Here is a 24722-nt window from a genome sequence, read left to right as displayed (position 1 = left end):
TCTCCACCTCGGCCTTGAAGTTCTTGAAAGCAATAAACACATCACCCTTAGACTTAAGCATTGTCACCCATACTTTCCTTGAGAAATCGTCAATGAAAGTAACAAAATACTTGGCACCACCATAAGACGCCTCCAAGGGACGACATACATCGGAATGTATGTAATCAAGAATACATTTACTTGTATGACTTGATGCCTTGAAAATCCATCTATGTTGTTTCCCATAGATACAATGCTCACAAAATTCCTTTTCACCAATGCTAATCTTAGGGAAAAGACCCTTTTTCATCAAAATTTCCATGCCCCTTTCACTCATGTGACCCAACCGTCTATGCCATAACCGAGCCGGAAATTCATCATTTTCCGCCACCACGTGTGCATCATCGACCACCGTGCTTCCAAGTAACTTGTACAAGTTTCCAACCCGAATGCCTTTCATAACAACCAAGGCACCCTTAGAAATTTTAAGGACCCCATCTTGCTCGGTAAATTTGTAGCCACTTGAATCCAAATCCGAAAGTGAAATCAAACTTTTCTTCAATTCCGGCACATGCCTCACATTCTCAAGTGTTCTCGTCATCCCATCAAACATCCTTAATCGCACCGTACCAACTCCCACCGTCTTACTTGTAGAGTTATTCCCCATCAAAACCGAACCACCGTTACATGGCTCATATGTAGCAAACCATGACTTATGAGGACACATGTGGTGAGTGGCACCACTATCAAGGATCCAATTTTGGTAAAAAATGGGATTGCTATTAGCCATGAACACTTCATCTTCAATGAACCCGGATATAGACTCTTCAACTTGATTGGCTTCATTCTTGACTTCAACATTTTGCTTCTCTTTACCCTCTTGGAAACCTTTCTTGTACCGACAATCTTTCTTTTGGTGACATTTTTTCCACAATTCCAATAAGCATCTTTGTCATATCGGCCTCTTGATTTTGATCGACACTTGGACTTGCTTCTTAAAGTCCCTTTTGATGAGCTACTATGCTCACTTGATCTCCCTCTTATCATAAGAGCTTCATTTTCAACTCGACCCGAACTCTCCAATGATACCTTTCTCCGGAGTTCATCGGCAAGCAATGCACTACACACATCCAAGCGAAACATCATCCAAGCGAAGAGAATCATCCTTGGAACAACTCAAAGTTGTGACCAAATTTTCATAACTATCCGGCAATGTACACAACAATGTAACCGCCTTATCTTCATAATCCATCTTCACACTAACACTTTCAAGTTGGTAAATGATGTTGTTGAACGTATTCAAATGCTCGGATATGTTTGTGCCTTCTTTCATTCTCAAAGAGTATAACTTTCTCTTCAAGAAAATACGATTGGTGAGAGATTTTCTTTGGTACAAGCTTTCTAACTTTGCCCATAAATCGGCGGCCGTCTTTTCTCCCGCTATGTTGAATAAAACTTCATTCGCTAACACAAGCGAATAGTAGACCTTACCTTCAAGTCCAATTCCTCCCAATCATCACTAGCCATAGCTTCCGGTTTCTTATCTTTTCCAAGCAATGCCTTATGCTGCCCATTTTGAATCAACAAGTCATGAATTTTCATCTTCCACAACTCAAAATTATTTTTCCCATCATACTTCTCCACCTCAAACCGAGGACTCGTCATCTTCTCAAACTTTGCCTCTCACAAACAATTCCACAAACACCTTGTGTGCAAAACCCGAATGCTTTGATACCACTTGTTGCGGCAAGACCCTGCCGCTAGAAATTCGGTTATCGGAGACTACTCGAACCAATTAACAACAAATAGCCTCCGGCAACCTACGGAATTAGCCCAAACTAGTATGTGCACAAGTCAAGAGTAAGGGTGTCAATTTTGGCTCGGGCTCGGAGGCTCGCTCGAGCTCTGCTCGAATCCTTAACGAGCCGAGCCGAGCCGAGCCCAATTTAGGCCAGGCTCGGCTCGTTAAGGCTCGTTAAGAATTTAATATATTTAAATATATATATATATTATATATTAATTTATACATTAAAAGGGTTGTCCAGGGAGTGAAAGGGGAGGGTAAAATATGTCACTTCATTTTTGGAACCCCATTTGTTACTAGGACCACCCCCCATAGTGTAAAAAAAGTAGTCAAATTACACTAGTAGGGCTGTCCAGGGAAGATGAGGGGTGTGAACATAATATAACCCGAGCTCGGTAAGGCTCGCGAGCCGCTCGCGAGCCTGGTCAAGCCTGACCGAGCCGAGCCGAGCCCGAGCCTGGTTCGAGCCTGAGCCGAGCCCGAGTTGAGCCGAGCCGAACCTGGACAAGCTCGGCTCGGCTTGGCTCGTTTACACCCCTAGTCAAGAGTGTATGGAAATAAAGAAAGAAAACAAGAGAGCAAGAGATTTACGTGGTTTGGCACTTGGCCTACTCCATGGGCAATCCGACAAGTAAACTTCACTATCAACAATGGAAAATTACAAACAAAGGTTAAAGCCCTTACCTCTCCAACAATGATGAAAACCCCACCAACACCCTCTTCTTACAAATCAAGCAAAAACACAACTCCCTCTTTACAATGTCTTCACAAACCCAAAAACACCATAAAAGGAACTCCAATAACCTTGGATTAAAGCCCTTGCAAGAGAAGAAGAAACCCTTGAAGAGAGAAAACCCTTTTCTTGTAGAGAAAAGCCCCAAAATCCCTTCTTTTGAAGAATCACCCAACTAAAGATAAAACCCTCTTTAGTAGACATAATAAACACATTCCAAGAATGCCCCTCCAAAAGAAAACATTACCAAGTGATTTTATATCACTTTTCCAACAAGTGCTACCGTGTTGGACCTGTCCGATCTAGCCGTTCGGCTTCTTTCCACTTGACTCCATAATGGCAAATTGGCAAGGATGTAAGCACCGTCATTTTCGAAATCCTTCTTCCTAACTCTCACCTGCAGCAATTGTTCTATGCAATGTCTCTCCCATAGTAGACATGTGAAGGAGATGAAGTACAAAAAAAAAAGTGTTAACCTCACCTTTTATCTGTCGACCGTGCAACAAAGAGATCAGATGGAGTGAAAATATGAATATACATAGGGGTTTGGAAGCTTCCTTAAAGTTGTGGTGTAGACAATAATGACTTGAGAGAGAGAGAGAGAGGTTATTAGCATCTTCCATTTTCACTACACTACTCTTTCGTCTTTTCTGAAATATCCATACCTAAGATTTTATAAGTGCACCCCTTTTCTTTCATCGTCTTCCTTACGCAACTATCCTTCTTCTTGATAACACAGCCATATTATCATGATGCACCCCTCCTTTTGATCCATACACCTTCAAAGAAAAGGAGATGACATTTCATGCACCGTCCAAATTATTCGAGTTGATAATTATTGCCGATTGCGAGCCCAATGGTTCAACCCATGCCAATCCTCAATCTTGTTTTGATGATTCCAGATGGAAGTGATTTTTATGTTTGTTGTGTAAGCTGAAAATCATCTAGGTTCAAAGTCAAGGAAGCATGGATCAATGTTTGAAGCTATCACGAAGATCAAATGAATGAAAGGTAAGTGATGAAAATCCGTTAAGGGAAGATCAATACTTGAAGAGTGAAGATCAAATTGTAGACTCAAAATCAAAGTATTGTGTTAGATTGTATAAATCTAATCTAAAAAATTCCTAATTAGAAGCATTCAATAGATCTTAAATGAGACTAAAATAAGTTAAATATATCAAAGGAACCTGGTGGACCAAAGCCCAAGTGCCAAGAAGAGCTTAAACATTGAAAAAGTCAAAATTGGCACTTGCTCGGTTAACCTAAAGCCATCGTCTTATGGATAATTGCTCTTAGGAATTTTCAAATAATTTTTTAATTATTTTTATCAGAAAGTCGACCCTCTTACATTTTCGTAGAGCACAAGAACGTCCAAATCAGATAAGAAACGAGGGAAATATGAATTTTACAAGTTAACTATACAAATCGGACAAAATATGGAAAAACAAATTTTTGCATGAGATGATCTGTTGCATATCAAAGGTGCAATGGCTAGCCGAACGGTCGACCGTGGATCATCCGTAGTAGTCATTGAGAGACTATAAAGGCTAGTTTTGGTTCAGTTGCTCTATATAAAGGGGTTCTACACCCTCAAACCTTCAAGACACACTATTGGAATACCCTTGGACATATATTTAAGTGTTTAAACCCTTTGTGTCACCAATTGTTTATCATTTGAAGGATTACAATAGGATTCAAAGGTGTATATCTTTGTGAGAGTTTGTAGTGAGCTATCTTGTTGTATTACCTTGAAAGAAGGCATTATTTTTCTCCTTTCATTCTTTGTACTTGGCAAAAGGGTAGCCATTAAAACCCTTGGGGTGTGTTTGGATTGCTAGAATTAGGAATTGGTATCGGTATCAAATTCCAATTCCCCCAGTAAATGGATAACGATTCCAATTCTATTGTTTGTGTAAGCACTAGAATTTATCAAATCAATCGTGGTTCTGATTCTAGCGTTTGGGACCGTTTGGAATGAAATTAAATTTTCAATAAATATTTCAATCAATAATATTTGTGTTTTTTAACTAAAATGTAAAATCATATATATTACTAAGACATTTGACACTATATAAATGCCATTGCCAAGACTATTGCCACCGTAAAAATTACAAGAAGCAAGTAACATGGGACTTTATTTTAATCCCATTGTCTTTGAGCTCCGTTAACAGAGTTAGAGAGAGAGAGAGAGAGTTTGAAACAAAATAGCATTCTTTATGCACAAAATTTCAATGATATGGAATGATGAGAATCTACAACAGAAAAACCCAAATATCAAAAGAAGGTTGAGGGACATAAAGAGCAGCACCAAATGTGCTTTCTAGTAGCCAATATATAGCCCATAAATCAGAATCCTGAATTAGATTATGGCCTCCATGCCATAAACTGTACCATTCTTGCCGATGCCATAGTGACATGGTTTGGTTTAAGCATTAGTAGCTAATCTCATCGGTAGCATTTTCCAGAATCAACAAAAAACTTTTAAATGAGGGAATTATACACAGCTTTATTAAGAACGAGGTACTGGGTATGTCAAACAGGTTGCTTGCTTGATTTTTAGCTATTATTGCCGAGGAGGCATTTCGTCAAACAGGTACACGTCTCTTTCTTATTTGACGGCATTCTCAAACTGGTTGAGAGAAGAAAAAGAAAAAAAGAAAACATAATATTCATTAATCATATAATAACATCACAGAGAGGCTGGAGAAATTAGTGGTGTCGTCAATCCATTCCTAACCCTGGATCATCTACCAGATATCCAAGGACCATATTTCACCATATTCCAGTCTATGCAATTACCATAGCCTAAGAAATTACCACTAATTTCTTGCCAACCCTAGGAAGTCTCAGCAGGCGCAAATGTGAGGGCTTCAAGTTCAGACCATCAAGGATGCTTTGTCAAACTTAGGTTATTGTGAATGCCTCAAGAACCTGAAAATGGGCATTGAAGGAGAGACGAGGATACAAAGAAGGAGCTCAAACCCAAAAATTTCCATGCGAACTCAAACCTGGAAGACCTCACCACAGATTCTTGTAGGTTTTTACATTAAAAAGAAGGGAGGAGAGCAGAGGAGTTACTCGTGTGAGAGAATTTAGATTTTTATCTTGAGAGAGAGAGAGAGTCTCTTTATCCTTGATTCCGGAATCAGAATACCACCTCTTGTCTCGGGTATCAGATGACCCTCCTAACTCCCGCATAAATTCCACCCGGATTTATCTCCACCCTCTCTAATCTGATCCAAACACCGGAATCCGAGGAATCGGATCAGGATACCGATTCCTGATTCCGTAAAGGAGAGATTGTATCGGCTCAAATCTCAGTCGTAAAGGAGAGATTGTATTGGCTCGGATCTGTCTGACAAGGAGGATCGATTATGACATCGCCCACCGACGTTCATCCTTGCCCATCGCGGAGTTAGTCAATAGTAACTCATGCGCAGTATCAAACCCGGCCTAAAGACTCACACATTAAGGCTCGAGGCCAATCCAGTTCATTGAAGCTCTTCACGGCCCATCTAATTTAGGTAGATTAGGCAACCAGGTTGGATTACAAAAATATCTTTCCATAATTAGATTTGATTCCATGATTATCACCTAAGTGTTATGTATAAGCACTATTGATTCTCCGCAATTGCATCGAAGTTTAGTGAAATTCCTATATTTTTCCAGATTTTATGGTTACTTCTTGGTCGCGAACAAAAATAATTTCGGATCTTGGAATATGGATCCAATGAGCAAGGTACAGATTCAATTGCTGTGCCAAAACCCTACCAGTTAACAGATCCTTTGAATGCAACGAACCGTGTGGGTCATTGAACTTGCACATAGCTTTCTCCTAGTTTATCTTTCAATTTACAGCCTCTGAAGTCCCGCTTACAGATATGCTTCACTTTCTTCTTCTTTGAGAACTTTCAAACATCAGGCAGACCTTTGGAGCAATACAACATGATAAAACTGAGTCGACAATGCTTTTGGAGACTCCCATCAACTGCTAACTCAGATTCCCGGAATGCATTTCTTCAAGGTCTCTAATACAGCTTTTGCAGCTAACTTCTTTGCAGTCTTCTTATTTTCACCGGTGCATGTTTCCCTGTAAATGACTCCATGAGCTTCAACTTCTGCTGTGATGCCAGCAATGCCATTGTTGGATGTCTTGATGAATTTCTTCACATATCCTTTACTCCCGCACAGTAATTCAAGCTCTCTCACTGGTTGGTATCTCATTGTCTCTGGTGTAACCAAGGGCTCTAGAAGAGGCCTAATGCTCTCCCAAACAGCCTCCTTGTTAAATCCAGAATCAATGAGAATCGCCCCCGCAATGGATTCAATTACATCTCCGAGTACCTGTTTAAAATAGGAAATCCTTAAAAGTAATTGAAACTGAGAATTGTTCACGTGACTTGGAAAACCACATAAAAAAAATTGAAAGTGATTGAAAATGATGACTTGCCTTAGGTACAGCTGACCCAGATTCCCAACCAAACGATGAGCCTCCAAATGATTGCTCGAAATTTTGGACAAAGGTAGTAATCTGACCATGAAGCACAGATGATGCATGGAGAATGTATTTGTTGAATCCAGCCTTTACTGCTGCATGTGCATAGCAATCATTGTTTACAGAAGCAGACCTAAGGTCAGTCAGAAGTCCAGGGGGCAGTCCAGGATATCTACTGTAAAAGTGTATGGTGATAAGATAGTCCAAAACAGAGTCCCCAAGGAACTCTAGGCGCTGCATCATAACAAAAGATATCACATCAAACAACATTTTAAGCATGAGCAATTCAATGCACAACGATAGGAAAAAACTACTATATGGGACTATTTCTTCCATTAAGTTGTAAATATATTGCACTTTGAGATTTCTGCAGTATTTTTAGTATTGTTTAACTGTGATCGTATATGATTGCATATCGATGTATTTCTCAAGTCAATGTATGTTCACTTTGTATATTGTGTGGCATTTAAAGAATCTAGTCACTTAGTGAAATGTACACATTTCAAAATCAGAATACAATTAGGACAATTCCCAGCTACGTTATCTTAGGGTGCACTTAAATCTGGCTAAAAATATAAATGCTAGCTTAGATATTGACAAAAGGGAGAAGAAGGATTCCAATAAATCAATTCATAAATAAGACTATGGATGATGATAAAATAGGAGGGGCACAGAAGTAGCACTCCCTCCAGGGATTAGCCAGTGTATTTTCACCATGAATGCAAGCAACCGGGACCCATGGCCAAATATCACCGATCATCCCAAGGTTTCATCCAGGTTATGCGTCCCCTTAGCATAACTCTTTAAGAAAAGGGTAGGTTCACCACCGAGTAGATGACCAAAGCAAGACATTCCTTTTTTATACCTCATTTACAAGATGCTCCATGACTCTTTCAGGCACAAAGAATCTAGATGCTCCATGACATATGATTATCATAAGTTATTATACAATGGGACATTTACACAGCTATGGAAGACCATTTTCATAAAATAAATGTTATCATTGATGAATTTGGACAAATTATTAAACTCATACATTGGATACGGCACAAGTAAATAGATACATATAACAAACCATAAGGTAGATGGTGAGAACCAAACATATAATTAATTGCGCTGAAAAAACAACCAACCATATAACTAATGAGGCCCACTTCAAAAATGGACATTTGCAGCGGCAACGAGTACAAGATGATCATTTCAGAAAAAGAGGAGGGAGATGTTACGACTATTATTTTCATTTTATGATAAATACAAATTATTCTTGACAAAATAAAATGGCAAGAATAAACAGCCCACAACAATTCTAATAAATTGGGACAACAACAAAGTGCACCCCAACTCGCATCATATAAATAGTGGATAATTGGGGCTTCAAAATGAGAGCGAGCAACACTTCTTGACATAAGAAAGCACCCTTACAAGGGATAAGTAACTTGTCAGCCACAAGCATCAAATTAACAATATTATTAGTATATAACCAGTGAAAACATCACAATGATCAAAGTTCAGAAAAAATACCTGATAGCATCTAGGGATATCGGGAACTTGATATGACCCATGCGTTAATGCTTCAACCAACAAAGAAGGATCACGAAATGAGTAGTTCAATACCGATTCAAGATGTGTGATATGTATATAAATCTCAGGTTTTGCTAAAAATGGCGTCCCATCTTGTAATTCCTTGACAAAATCAACCTTCATACCAAGCCAGTCTATGAAAACTAAAGCTGCCAATTCACCTCCTTCGCTAAGGTATGCTCCAATGAGTGCCTCCACAACATCTGCAACTGCTTTTTTCTTTATATGCCTTGTCCCCCTATTATAGATATTTTTTGAAGTAGAAAAGAATTTGACATCCTCTACAAAACATCCAGAAGATTCACCAGGAATAACCCAATATTTAGGATCAAAACACTCATTACGAATATAACCCTGCAAATGGGAATGAAGGCAAATGAGTTATATGTAATAGCCAGCACAATCCTACATGCCAACATAGCATGATAAAAAAAAAAAAAATTTAATGATTCCAACATAGCATGATAGTATTCAATAATTACATGAATTTGATGAATTACATAAGAAATCTCTTCCGAAAAATATAACAGCAAAAGGCAATATCAAGGATCCCAAAGACATGGAAAATATCACTTATCAAGCACAATTAACTGATATATTGACTATGTGGTAGACCGATTAAAACCAAAGATGAAAGCATGAAGCTGCACGACAAAGTTCTACGAGCATTATTGTTGAGAGCAGATGAAACCATGTACTCTACGACAGATTACATGGAAGTAGGTGATGGCAAGGACACTATTTAGTTAGCTGTATTGGTTCGAGATATAGGGCTGAAGCAGAGAGAAGACTTGTTGCACCGTGAAAGTCGAACTGTCATACATTTGGAGAAGAATCAAGTATTTAATGCCAGGACGAAACATATACATGTGAGACATCACAAGATAAGAGAGTGGGTGGCAGATGGAAGCATCGACTTGAAAATGAAATATACAGATGACAATGCAACTGATATATTCACAAAATCGGTTACAGGGACCAAGATCAAGCATTGCTTGGACTAGACCAATAACAACAGTTGTTGATGATTGACGAAGCAACCCATGGAGTGGGGTGGGCACCTCATGTGCACGATATGTGGAGCTGTGCTATAGAGAGTACACATTGGAGTTAACCTTCAGGTGTTTATAGAATACAAGCCAAGGTAGAGATTGTTGTGCGTTTCTCATATTCTGGCTGTGATACAGCAAACTGTGGAGTTGACGTTTAATTTGTTTACTAGGAAAGTTGAAGGTAAGTAGGGTGGTTTAGTAGGAAAGTTCAAGTAGATGTATGTTAAAAAAAGTAACATCGAGACACAAATTACTTAGGAGTGAAAATTACCATCGATAACCATTTTGAGTATAAGAATATCCTAAGAAAATATATTTTATAACTATAGGATGAACTTTATCCAAACCAACACTAAGACATTGTACAAAGCGTACACCTCAAAACGCAAGGCAAAGAAAAGGGGAAATATCAGGAAACATAATCGAGTACGGAGATTTACCAGCAAGAATAAATGATGGAATTCAGCTGATAAAATAACCAGTTGTGAGAGTCAAAAACATGGTTTGGGCGTATTGAAAAGACTAAAGAGTAAGACTTGAGGCAAATAGAAGTGTATGTTTTGATAATTATTAAAAAATAGATGATTATAAAAAAAAGGATAAAGTAGGGAAAAAACAATTAACAAAGAGTAAGACTTGAGGCAAATAGGAGCATATGTTTTGATAATTATTAAAAAAGAGATAATCATGAGAAAAAAAAAGATAAAAGTCGAAAAAAAAAAAACAATTTACAAAGAGTAAAGTATGTTGTGAATCCATTTCTTTAAAGTACGAATCTCAAAGAGACTAACTATTAAGTAAAAAACTAGGCTTTTCAAAAGGTGATAACGAATCATAATATTTGATTATTAGTTTAAGGTTAGAAACTACCAAGTAGAAAAATGCTAACAAATCAAACAAGTTTAAAACCCAATTTGCGAGTGCAGAACTTAAGAGACAAGTCAAGGACTCAAACATGTCATATGAAGATTGTAAGTCTCAATGTCAGACATATCTTGGTCAACAACGTGACCTAGGCTTCTTATTTTGATCCTAACACGAAAATCACACACTTCTGTTCAGCCTCAAGGTGAACCACATACATACTCAGTGTGCTTCAACCATTTGTCTTTATTAACTTCAACCCTATAAACCCCTGTTACTTCAAACTCCAAGAGCAAATTTGACCTCTTCACTTAAATGGCATTCGAAAGGTAAAACAACTAATTTGGCACAATCTTTCAACCATGTCAAGCATCTATTACAGAGCTTTCCAACAAGAGAAACTGCCTAATTCAAGAGGTTCTCCTTGGTATCATTTATTGGACTACCAGATTCCTCTTCATGCATGATCCTATCAATTATATATCGAATACTGCACTTCCCTAGCCACATTTTCCTATCTATCCATAACGATGCCACACGTCACCAACACAGCACAATAAATTGTAATTATAGGTTAATATAATACCGGCAGTTCGCGCTTACACCCAAGACTGTAAAGTGCAGTATTAGATATCATTCTATCCTTCTTCGAACTAAGAAGACCTTCATGATGATACTTATTATCTCTGAATAGCTGTTGACAAGCCGCATATTTGAGAAAAGAGTCTCCAAGTGTCTCCAATGACTCCAACGAAAATTCCTCCTGGCATTTCTTTGTGGTAATTGCTTCCAAAACCTATTACGAAAAAATAGAAGTCAGCAAACCTGAAAGAACAATTTCCCCGTCTTCATTGGAATCTTTAATAGGATAAGTGTAAACAAAATTATTTGCATAGTTAGTACAAATCCATTCATGTTATAACATGAATTACTTATGGCAACCATAGTTGTAAATTCCGTTTCGTTTCGTCCGGAATGGACGAAACGAACCGGTTTCGTTACAATTCCGGAACGAAATTCCAAAAATTTCGTTCCGGTGGAAATTTCGTTCCATTCCGGCCATTCCGGACGAAATTTTCCGAAATCCGGAATGGACGAAATTCTCCATTCCGGCCGGAATCGTGCATAAGGGCTAGTTTGACTGGATTCCTGCTGCTTCTCTTTCCTCTACTTTCCTGTATTTCGGTATTTCTCTACTTTCCTGTACTCGGTATTTACATGTAAACCATTTAAGTAAATGTCTTTACTAATTTATTGTCCATTTACTTAAGATTTACATGTAAATAACGGAATACCCCCCTTTTGGATTTATTAAAAATAGTTTCAACACCCAAATCTAAAAGGAAAAAAAGTCAACTCTCCAGTTCTAGTACAAAATTCAAAGAAAAATGGTCGGGTCAAAATTTTAACTTTCTTAACTTCCAAACGGTGGGGTATTTTTCAAATTTTAAAAATTCATAAAATCTATTTTGTCCAAACATTATTAAATCCCAAAAGTCCGGTAAAAAAAATCTCATTATTTGGTCTCTAAAAATTATTCATCTTGTCAGGCACTGGTCAACACATTGGTAACAGACTTTTTTTTTCTAATGAATGATGTATTGATACCTCATGTTATGAAATATGGAACTTAATCACGTACCCGTGTCGTGTCGTACCCGCACCCTGACACATATTTTGGACTATTTATTAGTTTTTCATCTTTTTCTATTGATTTTTTATTTTTTTAGATTTTTCTCATATTTTTTAATATATTTTTTGTGTGAACGAAAAGTTTCGACCGAAATGCACCGAAATGACCGAAATCCCACCGAAATTTCGTTTCGGTGGCCAAAACGAAATGGCGACCGAAACGGAATTTACAACTATGATGGCAACTCAAATGTTGAGAAGATTCAAAAAAGTCAGCAGAAGACTGTATTTCAATACTAGAGAATGAAGAAAAAAAGATTGCAGCAAGGCTCCCACTAGGGAGATTCGATAGGACCTATTAAAAAAATGTAAAATTTAAACCTTGTAGTCCTTACTGAAGTACAGCAAACCAAACAAAAAAAAAATGGAATCTGCGAGATGACTGCTTCAAATTAACCTTGACAATGTTACAATATCACCAACATCATTTCAGAAGCTTCTGTAGATAAAATAGTGACATACCTTGATGGCTGGAACAACAACATTTTGCGTGCAGTGATTCATTTGCATTTGTTTCAAACTGACAGCGAGAAGCATAGACTCGATGCGATGCATGATAGATGGAACAAATGAGAAAGAGTACAATGTACTAATGGTGATGGGACACATAAGCACCACACAAAGCTCAGGTGGCAATTCAACATCAGCATTGCTCAATGCTGCAACATGGAAGGGAAAATAGAATTAGAAATTGTAAAGAAGACGATAAATATTAAAATGCGAGTGTATTTCAGAAAAAATAGAAAGATGAAAATTAGGACAACACTGCATGAAAATGCAATATTTATTAAATTGACATTCAAAATGATAACTAAATACTATTTTAACATATTAGTATTACAAGGCATATACATAAGAAATCACGGAAATGCATCAAAATAAACATGACAGGAAGAAGTTGTACGGATAATCAGTTTTAAGAGGCGGAGATAGTGTTAAGAAAAATTTGCTGCATGCATACAAATTCTTTGGTCCAGGTAAAGACATGCCCCCATATTCTATGGCATGATACACTTTCTTTCGTTCAGGAGAAGACACCCCCACCCCCACCCCAATATCCAACCAACACATATGCACGCAAACACTGACACACCAATGCTAACCACAGCCACACTATGCACAGACACACACCCATGTGTGTAAATGTTTATTTACTCATCCACATGCATGCAAGTGGAGAGATGGAAGACTAAAAGACAAGACAACTAATAAGTGTACCTCTAATACCAACTGATGTAGGATTGATTGCAGAAAGCACTAGGTATGAAGAAGCACCAGAAGTACTAAATAGAATAGGTATTAGTTTTGTAATGGTTGGAGCAGCAAACTCAGATTCGGCAAGAATCTCATTTTTTGGTAGTACGAACGGGGAATTGGCCCAAAAATGGGATAGGGGTCAAGACGCAGCCGGGCGCCGGCGGCTGACTCAAGTGCCCCCCGAACCGTGCAAAATGGTAGCCTATTACACGGTGTCTAATGGATGGGTATTTTGGGGAGGGAAAATGGGAAAAAACAAAACACCTTAGGGTAGACAGGACTTTTTTCCAGAAGTACTAAATAGAATAGGTATTAGTTTTGTAATGGTTGGAGCAGCAAACTCAGATTCGGCAAGAATCTCATTTTTTGGTAGTATGAAGGGGGAATTGGCCCAAAAATGGGATAGGTGTCAAGACGCAGCCGGGCGCCGGCGGCTGACTCAAGTGCCCCCCGAACCACACGAAATGGTAGCCTATTACACGGTGTCTAATGGATGGATATTTTGGGCAGGGAAAATGGGAAAAAACAAAACAGCTTAGGGTAAATAGGACTTTTTCCCAGATAACCGAACAGGACTGTAATTTCTGAGCAGTCATAATAGGATGGGTTTCAAGGCCAGGTTGAGGAGAGATCTGGGAGTTACAAGTGTAGGGTAAAGTCCAGGATTTATGACAGGTCTAAAAGGAAACAAGGTTCATGGTTCTTGTTCATGGATAAGGTCAGATTGTTGGGAAATTTAATTGTAGATTTGCAGGGAGGGTCTAATGAATAGTGCAAAGAGTGGATTGCTGGGTTGACAATTTGGCGGAAGGGGGAGGAGGGGTGGGGTTGAGATGGACTGATATTAAGGGAGAATAGCTAAGGTTTCTTTAGAACTGCTTCAGGTTATTTCAGGGCAGAGGGTGACAGATAATGGGTGCAGTAAATATGTGAGTCACAATTGATTAGATGATGGAGTAAATCTGCGACAGTCACAAATGGTTGGCTGATGGAGTAAATCTGCGACAGTCTCGAAAGGTTAGCTGACAGATTTCAAAGAGGATAAAGGTCTGGTGTAAGGGATTGGTAATAGAGCTAATTTGACCTCACAACAAAAGAAAATACTCTCCCTTCATGGCTAGGGAAATACTCTCCCTTAATGGCTAGGAAATCTCTCATATGGGCCCTCCTCGATTCTCATGCCCAATCATCTTGAAGTTGTGGACGTGGGAGCGTACTCTGTTTCCTCTCTGCTTTTTTTTTAATGGACGAAATTTCATTGAAAGAACAGGACGGAGATGGTCGAATATACATGAGATATATAAAGTAACAAGAAAAATAAAAAACAGTGAAAAAACCAAAAGGAGTCAAGACAGTACCCCCTCCCTAGCTAGCCTATCTGCCACCACATTACCTAATCTCCTTATATGAAGGAAGGAGATACTGGAACTGCCCAAAATATCTTTAATCTCCTCAAACAGATCCGCAAACTTCTAGGGAAACACATGTGATCCTCTTAGCCAACGGATTACGTTGAGGGAGTCCCCTTCCACCACCACTATATCTAAATCTTCTCCCTCTAGAAACTTTATACCTTGGTGACTCACTCACACCTCCGCCTCACTCGAGTCACAAATGGGTCCAAAGATAGCCCACTTCACCGATCCCCCATCACCTCTAAGGACTCCTCCTATGTCAATCAGACCCGGATTTCCAAAGCTGAATTCATCAAGGGCTGCCTTTGATCCTCTGTGTCCTCTCTGCTTTACCCTCAAGGGCTGCCTTTGATTCCTAGCATAGAGACAAACATTTACACGTCTACTGAAGTAACTCGGAAATGGCTTAGTCCAGATCATCTCATTGTGACATTATTTAATTGGACAAGGTTTATTGTTGTTAAGGAAATTTTTGTTACTACAATATATCTGGAGGAAAAATTGCAGATGTACTTACCAAAGCAGCAGCTTGGTGTAGGAAGAGATGTGGGGCTTCATCTGAGAAAATTGTGTATCATTTTAATCCACACAAAACTTAAGCAAATGCATCCTTTTCTCAATGATGCCCAAGAAAATGATAGAAGGATAAATTACGCACCATCCACTTTCCATTTCTCCCCAACTCATGTCCCTTCTCTCTTCGTTCTTCCTCTTCTCATTTACAAACAGTAACCTAGTAGGTTGAATTACAACTCCTATCACCATGTGACACCACTCAATAACATGTGAATCAGACAAGCTTAAGAGAAAAGGAGCTCAATAGGCAAAATATATATTTCGTACCACTTTAGACTGCCACCAAAAGATAATCATGGAAGGGTCAAGACTCAAGACAGTATCATACAAATTTAGTTAAAATGAGAAAGTGGATGTGGAAGTTTGAAACAACATCTAAAGAAGGAATTGAGATTTTATTTCATACCGAACTAAACATATACAAGTTTAGTATGCAAGAAAGTTTAAACGAAAAACATCGTTGTAAATAGATGGATCAAACTCCTAAAAATCAAAATAGACTTATATGGACAGAAAGAAAGAGAACTTGAATCCACAAAATAAGAAGAAGCAAGCACACCTTTCTCCTTTTGACCAGAGAGCCTCCGAAGACAATTATGCAGCGTAAAAAGTTGTCTCCCACTAAGTAACGATTCTCTACTGTAACACAAAGTAATACCGTACCTGTTGATAAATTAGGACATGTGAAAGATAAAACTGATAAGTACACAAATTAACCTAAATTAAAATTCAATAAAAATGCAATAAACAAAAATTTGATTGAATTTCAATTGCAAAGGAGTTAGAAGAACTCACTGGCACTGGAAATACTCCTTGTAAGTAAGTACCTCTCCCCTCTTCGACTTCATGATGGAGTTTCCATTGAGGTCATCTAAGATACCAGTAATGCAATATACACGCCCATTATGTGGAGTAAAAACCAAGGAATTCCTAAGCATACAACTACATAAAGAACCATCTCTTGTTTGCATCAAATGAACATTTTCCTTGGGACAGGAACAACACCGAATGCCATAGCCACCAGCCGTAAAACTAGAGCCACCTACGTTGGAACAAAATAAGGCAGAACTAACACAAACCCAATCAATTTTGGAAGAAATAGAGGGGAGAAGTAAATAGGAAATCCTTGCAAGTGATTCCTCCTGAAGATGGTCTTCTAAAGCATCCTTTAATTTACTCAAGTTATGGTCCATAAGCAATCTGAGTATAGTAACCTGAAACCTTCTTGCCATAAGGACCTGGAAACAGTCAATACAACAGTCAACCACATAACAGATAGATATAGTTTCACCATTTACTGAACCACACAGCAACACAATTAAAACTGATGACTTGCCTGGTCAGCACTAAGATAAATAGGAGCAATATATTCCATGCCCAGAGTCACAGAGCCCCTATGAACCTCCATCTGAAACGTTGTACTTACAAACTCAATTCCGAGATCGCTCTTGACGAGAAGAGTAATGTCTCTGAAGGGAACATCATAGTAGAAGTCCTGCTTTAAGCGCAATGAGTAGCAATGGTACAATTCCTTTTCAGAAAAGGATAGGCAACGACCAACTAGTTCTCCTGGGAAATAATCAAAATATTGGTCCTCATAAGAATTAATCCCTGGGTAGAAAACAGTAAGGATAAAAGATTAGTATGAGACACATCAAGCCACTGGAAGAAAAAAAATAACAGAAACACAAGAAATTAAAGTGTTAAAAAATTAAGTGAAACGCAACAAATGTTCCCGATTTGAAGCTTGAGTAATAAACATGTACACGAAAAACATGCAAGTTTGATAGTAGAAAGAACTGAACAATATGTGGAGTAACCTCAAACTATGCCAAGACCATTGAGAAAACAGAATTTACCACTTTCTTGGGTATCATCTTCTTCATCTTCAACGTAAGACTCTGGTAACAGATAATCAGTTAGAGCACCAATCTCATGAAGCTTTTTGCATGCTTTCAGACACACAATTTGCTTCAGCATATTGTGTTGCCCTTGTATGCAAACAGATTGTATTGGGCAGCTTTTTGGAAGATGTAAGGTGCAAAATCCAGACTCGTTGTCAATATCAAACCTAGGCGATGGACGAAAATACCTACCAATGGGAAAAAATTGAAAGTGAGTTGTCATGCAGACGCTAAATAAACAAAACAACCAAGGTCCAAGAGCTTTCTAATAACAACTGCAAGAAATACGTAGAACTAACCCGTCAGAAGGAAGCTTTGAGCAATAGAAGTATATCAAAGCTACACTTGAACTCAGCGTGACAGTAGCTCCAGTAGTTTCAACACAGAAAAAATCCTCATAATACATTCCAGTCTCAAGCGGTGTACATGGATGCAAAGCCTGTCGAATGGACTCCTCTCGCATAATATCTCCACTAGCAAGGTAATTTGTTATCCTTGAGAGTGTAGATGAATCCCCACTAGAAAAAGAAAAAAGAACAAGATAGGTATTAGATTTAGCAGAAGATAATATCATGAATAACACATCACATGAGCTAACTGAACAGTAAAAAGACATAACTACAGCCCACCCCAAAAAAGAAAGAAAACAGAATCCAAACTCAACTGAGAAAGTGCATCTCTTAACTGGAACAGGTTTACTAAAAAACCCATTTTTCCCAAATAGTTTGGGACAAAGGCTTTGTTGAGTTGTTGAGTTGAGTTAGAAACACATCAAGGGACATGCTAGTCAACTCTGCATCTCAACATGAATGCATTGCACACTCATTCGTTTAATTCATAATCTTCTGAATCAACTTGATGATTAATGGATTTGATTCGGTTGAGTCATAGTAAACCTCCTAGAAATTAGATACATAATCTCCTTCGAAAAAAAAAAAAATTTAAATGTAAATATCTAACAGCTATATATCAAGAAGAGAAAAAAAGAAAGAATAAACAACAATGTATGAAAAAATACATGAGAAACGAAAATGCAAAGAAAAAGGAGAATAGGATTTTCCTAGATTCTTGTGTGATCACATATTGTCAGACAAGCTTGTCTGAGAAAACACTATAACAGGATAAATCCATGACAAGTGTAGGATCAATCCATCGAGTAAACTATAATATTACAAAAATAAAAAATAAAAATCAGGTAAATTGCCTCTTCCAAGCCTCAAATCCACATCCCTCCATTGAAAATAAAAACAGTATTTGATCTTCTCCCCTTCACCCTTGTTAGCATCTTTTTATTGTTAATTACTACTTAAAAAGAGAAAGCAAGTAGACAACTATATTGATGGCCCCATTAAAAAACAAGTCATAACTGGTGAGTAGGATGAACAAATTACAAATAAAAAAACTACAATACTGGGATTGAGCCTCTAGCTCAATGGTCAAGGCTTTGTTCTTCAACCTGGAGATCAGAGGTTCAATCCCAGCTTACCTACCAAAAAAAAAAAAAAACTACAATACTACAATAAGGAACTCATAAATTCTGACAGAATGAAAAATACAATGAACAGTATGTCACCTCCTGACAAGTAATAAGTAGTCCGATCCTCGCATCCTTGCACGACCACGTGACTGTATAAAACTGCAAACCGTGGCTGAAGGATCAAATCTAATGACCAAGTTGCAACTTTGTACATCCAAACCCTCCTCAAGAATCTGTGTAGCAACAATAATATTCACCTGCACAAAAATAATTCAGATGCTTTCAAATCTTTTTCCACTAACGTGCACTACAATACCAACAAAATAAAAATAAAACAAACAAAAGAAAACCCACTGTTCCTTCACGGAATGCATCAACTATTCTCATGTGTTCCTTTCTAGTTTGGGATTGCAACCCTGAATGATTCCCTGCCATATAAGCTGTCTTCCAGCAGGAAAGTTGAGCCACTTGGCTCAACAGAGACTGAAGAACAATGGCTGTAATGACCCTTTCCACAAATATTATACATCTCAAGTCTTTCTCTCTCCTGGATAGAAAACCATGAACAAGAATCTTAGCATAATGGAGGAATCCATTGGCATCGTTAGGGGTGGCCAACCGGTTCGGTTCTCAGTCCTTGGTTACTTTTTTTTTCGGTTCTCGGTTCCATGAACCGTAGAACCGAACCGAACCGTAGTACATAGTAGGACCGAACCGAACCGGACCGAACATAATCGGTTCGGTCCGGTCCGGTTCTCCGGTTCTAATGGCTAATTACTAATTATTAATTATAATTTATAAAAACTTTTAATTAAAGTTATAATATAAGTTACTTTCTTATTATAAGAATAGTATTAACTATTACTTATTAATATTATAAGTAATTTATATTAATAAGTATATTTATAATAGAAATATAAAAATATTATATATATATTTAAAGTTCGGTTCTTCGGTTCCAGAACTGAACCAAGAACATTAGACCCGGAACCGAACCGAATAAGTTCGGTTCTTCATAAGTGGAACCGAACCGGACCCAAAGTATTTTTAAACAGTTCGGTTCCGGTTCGGTTCTTCGGTTCCGATTCGGTTCTTCGGGTTTGGTTCGGTTCTCGCCACCCCTAGGCATCATGATAAAATAAAGATATTTCTCAAAATAGAGATGCATGCCCACTACAAATGATAAATAGACTTGGTTCTGAAAAACAAAGCAGCCTATCTTGCCCTAGCACTGACAGGAGAGAATTTAATTTACAGAAAAACATATGAAACCCAGATTTGGTCAATCACTGAAATAGAATATGTTATAAACACTATTCCCATTAGAGGCACTATCCAAGGTGGATAAATAAATGGATACGTTAGAAATGAGGATAAGGTAAGAGAGGAAGAAGAAGAGTAAGTCAACTTTTACACCTGTATTCGATAAGTGATTGGATGAGGCAGTCAACTTTTGCAGTCAGAAATCCAGAAGCTAAATCCATTCCGAGGTCTTCACCAATACACCATTCTGGATCTAAGTGTAAGATAAAAACAGAAGTAAATATCAGCCACGGGATTTTACAACACGCCTAGAAATCAGGTTAATACAACCAAACAAGCCGGCAAAGCTGCTTTAAACATAAGTAGAATAATATACAAGAAACCACTGCAAAACAGACAAGCTATTTAAAACAACAAATAGAAACAGATAAATCAAACAGCTAGAGACAGATGAATCTGGGAATAGAGAGAGAGAGAGAGAGAGTACTCAAAGTAAATGATACCTGATGGTACATACTGGGAGAACGCATGAAATATGTCTCGGCTAAAATTTCTCACTATACTATCACCAAGCAAATCCTTCCTTTCTCCCCAGAAGAAAATATCAGTTTCACTGGACGATAAAGACTTTGCTGCCTGTTACAAAAAACATCATAAATTTGAAACTGCCCAGCTGCTCTTTCAACAATCCACAATTACCTAAATATTCAGAATGAACCCATACCGTTAAAGTAAACCAAACACCCAGTTCTGTTAAACAGAACAGAAAAGTCAAGAATAGCTTTGCAATTTTCTTCTTTGCACTCCCCTCCGCATTATCATTGAGTTGCAATTGTCGCAGAGCCTGTATATGCTAAACAAATAAGCCTATAAAGTATTAGAATATTGAACAAAGAAAAAAAAAGTCAACTGCCAGAATCAAAGATAGAGGACAAAAAAATACAGCTGAAACCTAGGCATTTTTGCCATGACAAATGCAAAACTAAGTACGTCTCATTTCTGGTGGGTCAAAATCGAGTAGCTCGACTGAAACAACTCGGATTGACCAAACATTTAATCCTTGGAAATGAATAAAATCAGATCACTTCTTTCCAACAAATTAGTGAGGACACAATACCCCTACTTCTAATTTGAATAGGTGTACTTGAACTCTTCAGGAATAACTAATGTTCCATAGTAACACATAAAAGAAAAAGATAAAACAGCCTTCATGGAGGTTACTTCATCAAAGAAAATAGTACCATTGTTTTTTTAAATACCAAGTTGCTTAAAGATAATATATAGTGAAGATAGTAGTTTGACCTTCATCTTCACAGAGCCAAGGGCGTACACTTCACAATCACAATTAGACACATCCACTAAAATCATATTAATACAAGACAATTGTCATGAACAAGATAAAAAAAAATGTTCAATATCTAGCTCTGGCGATCCTAAAATGGAAAGAAACCATTACTAAGTCGTTCTAAAGATGAAAAGAAGGTCATGCAAATTTAACCAGGTAGAACTCACCCCTAAATGCAAGCCGTTAAGAGGGAGGATGCCCATTCCCTTATAACCCATCCCCAGCCATCTCACTTTACCGATGTGGAACTATTTTACTTTTGTGTGGGAAAACAAATTCCTCTAATGACTATGAGGAATATGTAGGGAATTTAACCATGTAAACTCACTCCTAAAAGCTAGCCATTAGAGGGAGGATGCCCATTCCCTTATAACCCATCCCATCCATCTCACTTTACCGATGTGGGACTATTTTACTTTTGTGTGGAACCCCAACAATCTCCCCCTCCATGCGGAAGCAACGTGGACAATATCGCCCCTCCACGTGGCAGCGACGTGGGAACCACGAGATCCTACACCAGGGTTTCCGAGATCTTCCCAGAGGGACATTTCCGCCCTCGGAGGCAAACCGGGGTTACCACACCTTGAGCTCTGATACCATTTGTAGGGAATTTAACCAGGTAGAACTCACCCCTAAAAGCTAGGCATTAGAGGGAGGGTGCACATTCCCTTATAACCCGTCCCCATTCATTTCTCTTATCCGATGTGGGACTATTTGCTTTAGCTCTGTTTGGTTGCAAAAAGTAGGGAAGACGGCTGAGCATTTCTAGGAATATGAAATACCAAATGTTGTTTGGTTGTCATTTTTTAGCTCAAATCCCATTGGACTTCTAGACATGGAAGAGACATAATTATTAGCTTTTGGCTTAGGTGGCGCCTATGTGGCGGGATTGTCCCCTCCCCTACTTTTCCAATGCCAAACCTTGTTTTTGGTAAATTTTAGAGGGGAGAAGAGTAGAATATGAAATGCCATGTGTAATCATTACTTTTTTCTCTCTTTCTCTCTCCTCTTTCTCTCTCTTTTACTATTTATTTTGTTAATGACACCCCTCCATTCTCCCACATGCTTTGACATCTAACCAAACACACTACCAAAATTCCCCAAAATTCCCTCTAATCTTCTCAAACAAGTCTACACATATCCCACCCTTGTCACCTCCATGTTGACTACTACTTCCACTAAAATCTCATCTAACCAAACAGAGCCTTAGCGTGGAACCCCGACAGAATTTATGCGCATCCGTGATAAAGGCAACTAGTCTACAGCCACATTCGCTCAATCAGGTAGCAAGTCCTATTTTCTTTCTGGTTCTACCTCTGGGTCATGGCTCATTGATTCAGGGGCATCTCACGACAAGACTGGTAATTCTCATATTCTTTCATCGTTCCAGTCAGATATCTCTAGGATCCCTCCTCAATTACCTTAGCAGATGGAACCAAATCCCCTGTCTCTGGGGTAGGTATGGTGTCCATATCTAATGACATTAATTTATCTTCGGTTCTATATGTTCCTTCATATCCGGTAAATTGGTTATTAGTGCGTCAATTAACCAAATCTCTAAATTATTTTGTTTCCTTCTCTCCATCTTATTGTCTTTTTCAAGATCTGAAGACTGAGACAAGGATTGGTTTGGGCCGTGAGCTTGGTGGCTTGCATTACCTTGATTCGACCCACACTGGTGTTGCTATTCGAACATCTGCTGATGCCTATCAATGGCATTGTCGGTTGGTCACCCTCTTGCAGAGAAGCTTCGCAAATTCCCTTTTCTAACTAGTTCTGTTGAGTAGTTGCCCTGTGAGTCTTGTGAGTTAGGAAAACACCATCGGGTGTACTTCCCTACGCGTGGTAGTCGTAGATCGTCGCGCCCATTTGAGCTTGTTCATTCAGATAATTGGGGTCTCTCACGCACTATTTCTTTATATGGGTTTCGCTATTTTGTTTTCTTTGTTGATGACTATTCTCATGCTACATGGTTATTCTTATTGAAAGATATGTCTGAAGTACTCAATGCATTTAAATCATTTTACTTTGAATTTGCGAATCAATTTAAGTACTCCATTTCTTTTTTTTTTGAAATGGCTAGTACTCCATTTCTTGTTTGCATACAAATCAATAATTTTCTAATTGTAAAGGCTTTACTCTATTTCTTGATGCACGAGGCATCATACATCAATCTTTATATGCAGACACTTTGCAACAGAATGGTGTTGCTGAGAGGAAATTACGGTACTTATTGGATATGACTTGTACACATGTTTCAGAGGCGAGTTCTCAAGATTTATTAGGGAGATGCAGCACCAATGGCTTGCTTTCTAGCGAACCATCTTCCCTCTTATGTCTTGTCAGACACCATTCTCTGTCTTGTACCCTTTAAATGATCTTTTTCCCTTGATCCCTCGTGTAAAGGGGTATACCTGTTTTGACGAAATCCAGATTCTAAAATCCGGGTATCCAAACGGCCCCTACGATCTTATCTCCATGCTAAAGATGATCAACAGTGAGGGTTTATAAAAATAGGATATGGGTACGTTGGGCCTCTGGAGAGTGCAGGTGAGCCCGGGTACGCCCTCATCCTCCCAATGATGTTTGGGTGCGTACCCGGTACGCACCTAGGGAGTACCCAGGCGCACCCGCACCCAATACGCACCCAACACGGGTGCGTGGGCTTCCAGAGAGTACCCATGCCTCATAGGTCCAAATCCAGTGCGGAATCAGAATACAGGGCTATGTCACATACAAGTAGCGAGCTAATTTGGTTACTCTCTTTTCTATCTGAAATTGGACTTTCATCTTCAGATCCAACACGATTATATTCTGATAACAAGTTTGCGATTCATATTGCCACCAACCCAGTCTTTCATGAGCGAACCAAACACATTGAGGTAGACTGCCACTTCATTCATCAAAGAATTCAAACTGGCGAGATGCACTATGTTCACTCAATCAGCAGACCAACTTGCAGATGTGCACACTAAACCATTAGGGCCTGATAAGTTAAAGGATGCTTGTAACAAGCTTGGAATGTATGATATATACATTACAACTTGAGGGGGAGTGCTGGATGCACCACACTCATTAAGGGTATTTTGGTCTTTGTAACAGTCACACGCACACATATTCGTGTGGAGGGAGAGCTGATGCAGATAGTAGGCCAATAAGTGGCATATTTGCCCATTAGGATTTCTAGGCATTTATTTTCTATGTTTCAGGCTTTTATTTTCCATGTTATTTAGAATTAGAAAGTTTAGTCTTTTAAGAATTCTTATTTTAGTAGGTTTCTATCTT

The 24722-nt window shown here is 38.4% G+C and overlaps 1 protein-coding gene across 3 annotated transcripts in view; it reads right to left on the bottom strand.

Moving 5' to 3' along the window:
* Positions 1-5159: 5159 nt before the first annotated feature.
* The window catches only part of LOC143862034 (endoribonuclease Dicer homolog 2-like), a 33693-nt gene continuing 14130 nt past the window's right edge, over positions 5160-24722 (bottom strand). For 2 of the 3 annotated variants that reach the window (XM_077373024.1, XM_077373026.1), the window contains 15 exons: positions 20817-20945; positions 20596-20728; positions 20246-20345; positions 19184-19376; positions 18926-19086; positions 17652-17870; positions 17308-17540; positions 16785-17059; positions 16244-16686; positions 16008-16111; positions 12663-12859; positions 11095-11304; positions 8533-8946; positions 6967-7245; positions 5160-6860 (listed from right to left, as the gene is read on the bottom strand). In XM_077373024.1, coding sequence (XP_077229139.1) covers positions 6513-6860; positions 6967-7245; positions 8533-8946; positions 11095-11304; positions 12663-12859; positions 16008-16111; positions 16244-16686; positions 16785-17059; positions 17308-17540; positions 17652-17870; positions 18926-19086; positions 19184-19376; positions 20246-20345; positions 20596-20728; positions 20817-20945 — 3438 coding nt within the window. In that variant the 3' untranslated portion in view covers positions 5160-6512. The remainder of the gene's footprint in view (positions 6861-6966; positions 7246-8532; positions 8947-11094; positions 11305-12662; positions 12860-16007; positions 16112-16243; positions 16687-16784; positions 17060-17307; positions 17541-17651; positions 17871-18925; positions 19087-19183; positions 19377-20245; positions 20346-20595; positions 20729-20816; positions 20946-24722) is intronic. The other variant, XM_077373025.1, reaches the window with a different exon arrangement.

Source organism: Tasmannia lanceolata, unplaced genomic scaffold (assembly GCF_043159265.1).
Source record: "Tasmannia lanceolata isolate RefF3 unplaced genomic scaffold, GAP_Taslan_0.1 ptg000037l, whole genome shotgun sequence".
Classification (NCBI taxonomy): domain Eukaryota; kingdom Viridiplantae; phylum Streptophyta; class Magnoliopsida; order Canellales; family Winteraceae; genus Tasmannia; species Tasmannia lanceolata.
The sequence above is the reverse complement of the archived record's forward strand: the minus strand, read 5'-3'. Positions and strand labels throughout refer to the sequence as shown.